General features: G+C 39.8%; 1 protein-coding gene across 1 annotated transcript in view; it reads right to left on the bottom strand.

Annotated features, from left to right (window-relative positions):
• Nucleotides 1-9,034, bottom strand: part of LOC116974708 (interleukin 18 receptor accessory protein) — a gene marked incomplete at its 3' end in the record, with an annotated part of 34,807 nt that overhangs the window by 21,754 nt on the left and 4,019 nt on the right. Inside the window, exon 4 of the mRNA XM_033023429.1 lies at nucleotides 4,964-5,087. Coding sequence (XP_032879320.1) covers nucleotides 4,964-5,087 — 124 coding nt within the window. The remainder of the gene's footprint in view (nucleotides 1-4,963; nucleotides 5,088-9,034) is intronic.

Raw genomic sequence — 9,034 nt, 5'->3', positions numbered from 1 at the left:
ACATATTAACAAAATCGAAATTATCAAACAATTGGACATTACAATCATATTTACAAAGCAATGAGAAGAACAAAATCAAAGTTCCAATGTCCAACTCTGTGTCTGTACAAGCTCGAAAAGGAGTGAGAAGAAGAATAACTTATTAAATCTCACCCCTTTTCCCCAACACTTCTACCATATCTAAAAATCAATTCATTACTATTAATAATACTACCCTAAGCAATTTCCCGTAATACCTACAGACATATATATACATACAACTATTATGTACATACAAACTTCATAACTGAAGTACCCAAACATAAGTAAACAATAGTAAAGCAATAGATAAACACTAACCCCCACTTGTCAACCATCCCCTCCATCCCTGTACCCCTTGAGAATTATTTTTTTATATATCATTTTAAAATGATTCATGTTTGTGCATTGCTTCAATTCCCCGTTCAATTTATTCCACACTCCTACTCCACAAACCGAAATACAAAAGGTTTTTCTAGTCGTACGGACTTTTTGTTTCTTAAAGTTAAATATTCCTCTTAAATTGTAACCCCCCACACGCTCGTTAAATAATTTTTGAATGTTTCCAGGTAAATTTTTATTTTTGGCCCTAAACATTATCTGAGCTGTTTTGAATGTAACCAAATCTTCTAATTTAAATAATTTTGACTCTAAAAATAATGGATTCGTATGACCCAGATACTTAGCATTATGGATAATACGAATTGCTCTTTTTTGCATCATGATTAATGAGTGTATCGAATTTTTATAGTTATTACCCCAGACTTCTGCACAATAATTTAAGTAGGGTAAAATCAATGAACAATAAAGAATACGGAGTGATTTGTAATCCAGAGCTTGCTTGGCTTTGTATAATACAGAGATACTTTTTGACAATTTTAATTTTACATGTTTAATATGTGCTTTCCAGCTTATTTTATCGTCAATTATAACCCCAAGAAATTTATTTTCATGCACTCTTTCAACTTCCACCCCATTTATCTTTATACTTACTAGTGTATTTATTCTACAATTACCAAATAACATTATTTTAGTTTTACTCAGATTTAATGAAATTTTATTCCTATCAAACCATATTTTCAATTTACCCATTTCTTTTATTATTTTATCCAATAGCTGTTTTAAATTTTCCCCAGAACAAAAAATATTTGTATCATCTGCAAACAAAACCAGCCTCAAGACATTGGACACATTACAAATATCATTTATGTACATGATAAATAATTTTGGGCCCAGCACTGACCCCTGTGGTACACCACACACAATGTCCAAGCATGTAGAATTATGACTACCCAGATTTACAAACTGTTGCCTATTCCTTAAGTAGCTTTTAATCCAGTCCAGTACTATTCCTCTAATTCCATACCTCTCCAATTTTTTAAATAAAATATCATGATTAATTGTATCAAATGCTTTTTTATGTCAATAAATATCCCAGCTGCATATAATTTCTTATCAATGGCGTTTGTGATGTCTTCAATTAATTCTAGTATTGCAAGTGATGTTGATCTATTGTTCTGAATCCATATTGACTTTCTGTGATTAATTTATTCTTTTCTACAAATGTGTCTAATCTATTATTAAACATTTTTCTAGTATTTTGGAAAATTGTGGGAGTAAGGAAACAGGTCTATAGTTTGTAAAATGATGCTTGTTCCCAGTTTTGTATATTGGTATTATTTTTGCTATTTTCATTTGAATTGGGAAAGTACCGGTTTGGAAGGATAAATTACAGATGAATGTTAAAGGTTTGGAGATCCCCTCGATGACCATCTTAACTAGCGACATGTCAATGTCGTTGAAATCGGTAGACTTTTTATTTTTACATGTTTGACAATATCCAACAGTTCTTTTTCTTCTACTGCCGTAAGAAACATAGAGCAGGGATTTCTCTCCACTAAATTCTCAGGAGTTTCTCCAGATGTCCCTGAATCGGGGATTTGTTTAGCCAGGTCTGGTCCAATATTTACAAAAAAATTATTAAAACTATTAGCTATATCTTCCATATTGTAATTTTCCTTATCCTTATCAATAAAATACTTCGGATAATTTGTTCTCCCCGGACCATTTCTGATAATGCTATTAAGTATGCTCCATATTCTTTTTATATTGTCTTTATTTTCATCTAATTTCTTCTTATAATAATCTTTCTTGCTTTCTCTTATGATGTAAGTTAATTTATTTTTATACTTTTTATATTTATTTTCTGTATCTTTAGTTCTCTCTCTTATAAAATCTCTGTATAGGGCATTCTTTTTTTACAAGCATTTTGTAATCCCTTTGTAATCCATGGACATTTAGTATAGTTTGATTTTCTATTATATTCTTTAATTGGACAATTTTTATCATATAATGACTTAAATATTGCAATAAATGTTTCATAAGCACTATCAGTGTCTCTTTTTTGGTATATTATATCCCAGTTTTGTGCCAATAGATCCTTTTTTAGTGCATTGATAGCTTCCTCCGATCTCACTCGTCTATATTCTATTAATTTGTTTGGTTTGTTGTTCCTGTGGATATTATCATAAACTATAAAAACTGGCAGATGGTCACTTATATCATTAATTAATAATCCACTTACTATTTTATTTTCCACATCATTATTAAATATATTGTCAATGAGTGTAGCGCAATGGGAAGTAATTCTACTCGGTCTAGTGATTTTAGGAAATAGACTCATGCTGTACATAGTATTAATAAAATCTTCTGTAAGGTTGTGTTGATTAGGATTTAATAGGTCAATATTGAAATCGCCACATAAAAACACTGATTTACTACTTGTTGTTGAAAACATACTCTCCATCCAGCCCTTGAAGATTTCAATATTTGACCCCGGTGCCCTATATATACAACTAATGATTACATTTTTAATTCCACCATTAATTATTTCTATAGTTATACATTCGTGCAGATTGTCAACCACAGTTGTCATATTTTCTACTACCTTATAATTCAGAGTTGTATCCACATATAGTGCTACCCCCTCCTCCCGCCTTATTTTTTCTATTGATGTAATTGAAATCATATCCGTCCATCTCAAAATCAATTCCCTTTTCCTGATTAATCCATGTTTCAGATATTGCGATGACATTGAATGGCTGTAAAAATTTTTGTAAATACTCTTTAATACTATTAAAATTCGCATAGAGGCTCCTACTATTAAAGTGTATAATCGATAATTTGCCTTTTACATTAATATTCTGATTATACTGATCCTCTGTGTAGTAGCAGCAGATATTTTTGTCGTTGGAATTAAAGTAAAAATTATTGTCCGGGTCTATATCGTATTCCAAATCCTGTAAATTGTGATCGGTATATTCAAATGGTTGTAACTTCAGTTGTTTCTTTTCACTTATTATTTTAATTACTTGACTACCATTTCCAGATGTAAATGACTGAATTCCTTCAGTGTATGCCATAATTGCGTGTGTAACTAAATTTCACCTCACAATCCCGTTTTATGATCATTGGTATTTGTCCAGTTCTGCAATATCTCTAATGACCAGCACTTTGGCTTCCTCTGGTGTTCCATTTAATTTAATAAAGATTTTACAGTTTGCAGTCCAGGTATTTAGTATTTGTTTCTGTTTCTTAAGGTTTCGTGCTTGTCGGGCTATATCGGCATTTCGTTTTGTTAGGTGTTCATTCATAAATACTTTTGTTCCCTTCAACTGTCTTCCTTGTTTTAGGAGACTAACTTTATATTTTCTGTTGACAAACCTTATTATGATGGCTGGTTTGTCATCGCTATTTTTATCCTCTTTGGATTTTCTCCTGGGCAGGGGGTGACAAGCCTCGATGTTATCGCAGTCCAAGTGTATTCCTTTTGACTGCAGGAAGGCCGCCACCTGTTGCTCCGTGGAGCTTGTATCCATTGCCCCGGGCTCCCCCCCGCTGTCTTCAGTCACCGCCCGTGCGTATGACCGGGGCTTTATACTGAGCCCGGTAATGATAACATTATTCGCTCTGGTGTACTGCTCCAGGTCCGCAACTCTGCTCTCCAGGAACACCAGTCGCCGGTCCTTTTCGGCGCTCTGGATCCGGAGAGCCTTTACCTCCGCCACCAGGTCGAGGATGGCTTTCTGCTGTTGTTTGACAGCAGAAATCTCCACCGTCATAAAATCCAGCGCTCTTTTTATTTCTTCGCCTTCCTCCGTTGTTATTGCCTTCTTCGGAGGCATGGCTGTCACTGGTTAGTCCTCCTACAAATATTACACAAAACTACGAAATGCTCAGGTCCGTCGGCAGCGCTGCCACACAGCTACCGCTTCCCTGCCGCCATTTGCTTTCTTCACTGCCTGCTGCACCTGCATTCCTACTTTCAATGACTGGTGTACTATGACACCCAGTTCTCGTTGCATCTCCCCTTTTCCTAATTGGCCTTGACTTGATAGGAGTATACTAAAGTATGAGAGGCATAGATAGAATAGACAGTCAGTACCTTTTTCCCAGGGTGGAAATGTCCAACACTAGAGGGCATAGCTATAAGGTGAGAGAGGGAATGTTTAAAAGAGATGTGCGGGGCAGGTTTTTTACACAGAGAGTGGTGGGGGCCTGGAACGCATTGCCAGGGTGGTGGTGGTGGAGGCAGATCAGAAAGTGCTTGTTAATCTTTTGGAGAGGCACATGGAAATGCAAGGAATAAAGGGATATGGATCATGTACAGGCAGATGAGATCAGTTTAACTTGGCGCAAACATTGGACATAGACCTGTGATGTCCTGTTCTATGTTCCTCAAACTCCTGAACGGACCTTAGTTGTATTTGAGACAGCTTATTCTTGACTTTTTGTTTTGACAATTTGTTTGTGTACAAGTTTATCCTTCCAAGATACTGCAAAGAACAGTCATCCTTCCCATTGAGAATCAAGTCTAAATGGAGAAAGCAATGAAAATTTTAGTAATCTAATAAATTAAAATAAGTTCCAGAGATTTAAAACTTACAGAACATTTTCTTTCTGGATTCCCATATTTTCCATCTCGCCATCATTTATTAACCATTTTATAACAGGTGAAAAATTCCTTTCATAACCAAAATAAACTTGGCACATTAATTGCACAGGACTACCTGGAATAAAACATATAAATTATTAGAAATGGTATAGGTTGTCATCTCTCAGAAGCCTTTAGAATAATGGCTTTAAAATAATTTAATTGTCCAATATGTCCCGTACAGGTGGCTTAGGGAGTTGGACATATCAACTCACATCCCTCAACCGATTTAAATAGTCCACAGTGGCAGGGAAAGCACACTGGGCAAGCTTGGTCTCCAGATCTCTTTGCTGGGAGACCAGACTTCCCACCATTGATTCCATCTACATTTCATGCTGCCTTGGAAAAACAGCCAACATAATGAAAGACTTGTCCTATCCCAGCCATTTCTGTCTTTCACTGCTCCCGTCTGGCAGAAGAAAAAAAGCTTGACAGCACACACCACCAGATATTTTGGTTGCCATATCTGAGAAATCAGACATACCCAGAACTATCCTTAAAGGGCAACATAGTGGCGCAGTGGTAGTGTTGCTGCCCTCCAATGCCAGAGACCAAGCTTCGATCCTGACTCTGGGTGCTGTCTGTACTGAATTTGTACGTTCTCCCGGTGACCACACGGGTTTTCTCCGGGTGCTTTGGTTTCCTCCCATACAACAAAGACGTGCTGGTTTGTAGGTTAATTGGCTTCTTTAAAAATTGAACATTGTCCCCTGTGAGTAGTATAGTGCTAGTGTATGGGATGATCGTTGGTCAACATGGATTTGGTGGGCGGAAGGGCCTGTTTCCATGCTGTATCTCTTCGCAACATTCTTCTCAACATTGATAGAGCATAAAACACTAAAATAAGAACATCACAATGCCATTTCAAGCATTGCTTATTCCTGATGTTGTTTAACATATTGTTCAGGTCTGGGAGATGGGCAGAAAATTTGTTCTGGCCTCTGCAATTAAAAACTTTCTCAAGAGGACAAATAACTGTGACTCTCGTAGGAACTCTTCATCCAAAGTTTATCCTATATCTATAGGTGTAAAGAGAAATGTGAATTGGCACACTTCCTGCATAGAAACCATGGATACGTATATAAAATGCTAACATGGAGATCATCTGCAAATATGCATACAAAGAATTGCAGATGCTGTTTTACAAAAAAGACACAAAGTGCTGGAGTAACTCTGGAGAATGTGTTGAAGAAGTGTCCTGTGATGAAACATCACCTATCCATGTTCTCCATGCCTTGCATCCTTTCCCTTCATCTCTATCTCCGTCCCTCCCCCACATGTAGTCATCGTACTAGTTTTACTGTCACCCTGTTGAGTTCCACTGTCTGTATTAACCTGTTATCACCTATTCCACAGCCAACAATGGACCACTGTGGGCTCCACATTTCCTTGATTAGTGGTGCTTTCTGCATATCTTCCATTCTTTTGTCCTAAGTGCCATTTATACCTCTTGTTCCCCTTTTCCCTGACTCACAGTCTGAAGAAGGGTCTCGCCCCGAAACGTCACCTATTCCTTTTCTTCCAAGATGCTGCCTGTCCCATCATTGAGTTGCTCCAGCAAAGCAAAGGTGAGATTTTTGATTAAAAAGTGTACTCTGAATTGTCATTCTCTCTTTTTAGCTCCTTGTTTCAAACATAAAGTTCCCAGCTATTTTCTAACTACTTGCCTGTTTTGTATGCAGAATTTTAAGCAAAACTCTTTTAATTCTCTGCAATGAGAAGTTATGAGGTTATGCCAAGATGCTATATGTTTCTGCACCAATGTCCATCTGAAATATTTCCTTATGAAATAATTTAGCCTCTAATTATATCACGTTCTCTTTCAAGTTCCACAATTTTGTTCACTTTAAAGAATGTGTCTATTTTATGTTTATGCTAAATAATTCTCAAGTTTTTTTGAATGCACCAAGTTTTCCAATATAAATATAGATCTCTGGGCTCACACTGTTATTTCACTTGTGACCAACACGGACACGATGGAACTCGATGCTTGCGACAACGAGTGAAAAGCCATCTCTATTATCCCGACTCTCAAGTTTCCACTGATGTATTTGTGGTCTCACCAGTACATATCGAGGGCTTAGACAAACAAGAATCCACGTAATGGCAGGGGTTGCAGGAAAACCTCAGTTGTTACCAGCGAGACAGCTCTGGGTTGGAGAGAGGCGGTAGCAAAAGAGAGGGGGAGACCCTCCATCACATCCAACAGGAGAAAATAATGGAGACCATTGGATTCAGGTGTTTATCAACACATGGAGAAGGGTCCTCAGACAAAATGTTGCCTATCTTTATCCTCCAGGATTGCTGCCTGACCCACTGGCTTAGTCCAGCACTCGATGTTCTACGCAAGATTCCAGCGTCTGCTGTTCCTTGTGTCTGTCAGCACATGGAACAGGTTGTGCTGTCAGCGATGGATCACACTCACCATACCAGCCAGCGTTCACTTCTGATCACCACATTTCAGTGTTGCACCACTTCTCCACCCCACCCGTACTAGTCTTCACATGACACTGAGCCACGGGCAACAGTTACATGACTTTAGTTACAGCGCGGAAACAGGCCCTTCGGCCCACAAGTCCATGCCGACTAGCAATCCCGTACACAAGCATGATCCTACGCACTAGGGACAATTTACAATTTTTACCAAAGCCAATTAACCTACAAACCTTTGGAATGTGGGAGGAAACCGCAGCACCCAGAGAAAACTCATGAAGTCACAGGGAGAACGTAGCAACTCCATGCAGACAAGCACCCGTAGTCAGGATCGAACCCAGATCTCTGGGGCTGTAAGGTAGCAACTCTACTGCTGCACCACTGTGCTGACATACATTTGAGTTCGGAATGGAGGTGTGAATCGTTCCAAGATAGTGTAAACTGAAGATAGACACAAAAAGCTGGAGATAGATACAAAACTGAATGCCTGTGATATTGCTATAATGTTATATATCAAGAACACTATGTGACCTTCCTGTCCACGAGGGACACAGTGATTTAACACACACAGGAGGTTCATGTTTAAAGATAAACTATACAATACAATACAATACAATTCAATTTATTGTCATTTGGACCCCTTGAGGTCCAAACGAAATGCCGTTTCTGCAGCCATACATTACAAACAAATAGACCCAAGACACAACATAATTTACATAAACATCCATCACATTGCTGTGATGGAAGGCCAAAAAAACTTCTCTCTCCACTGCACTCTCCCCCCCGATGTCAGAGTCAAAGTTAAAGTCAAAGCCCCCGGCGGGCGATGGCGAATTGTCCCGTGGCCATTAAGCCACGCCGGGTGATGCAAGGTCGCGCACCGGGTCTTGATGTTAGAGCCCCCGGCGCGCGCTCGCAGAGACCCGCCGCCATTCCAAGCCGCGCGGGGCGGTGGTGTAAGGCCCCGCTCCAGGAGCTCTTCAACCCCGCAACTCGGGCGGGAGAAGTCGCCGTTGCGGAAGCCCCGAAAAGCGGTCTCCCTCCAGGGACCCGCGGGCTCCCGGTGTTACCGTCCGCCAAACCCGCAGTTGCAGCCACCGAATCTCCGGGGGTCGGGCCGCAGCAGCGTCCACCACAGCTCCACCCGCTCTGGACTCGGCCAGCTCCGCGACGGTGAGGTGAGTAGCCGGCACCACAGCCCCCGGTCTTCCTGTTGGAGGCCGATCCTCGTTGCAGCCCCAACGACAACGGAGACCCGACAAAGAAAAGGTCGGGTCTCCCGTGCAGGGAGAGATTTAAAAGTTACCCCCAACCCCCCCACACCACCCCCACCCCCCCCACACACATACCCCAACAAAAATAACAAAAACTACATAAAAACATAGACATAAAATAATAAAAACGCAGACGGACTGCAGAGGCCGCTGCTGGCGAGAGCCGCGCCGCCTACCGGAGAACTACAAGGGGCAATGAAGACCTTGGTCCTTCTTGGTGTGAAGACATGTAATACAAAAGGTAAATCTGATCCCACAAAGGAACTACATTCTTCCCAAGAATCCCAAATCTTCTCAAGGTATGTCTGCTTTGAAG

The sequence above is a fragment of the Amblyraja radiata genome, chromosome 6, assembly GCF_010909765.2.
Source record: "Amblyraja radiata isolate CabotCenter1 chromosome 6, sAmbRad1.1.pri, whole genome shotgun sequence".
Lineage (NCBI taxonomy): Eukaryota > Metazoa > Chordata > Chondrichthyes > Rajiformes > Rajidae > Amblyraja > Amblyraja radiata.
Note: the sequence above shows the minus strand (reverse complement) of the source record. Positions and strands in the feature narration are given on the sequence as shown.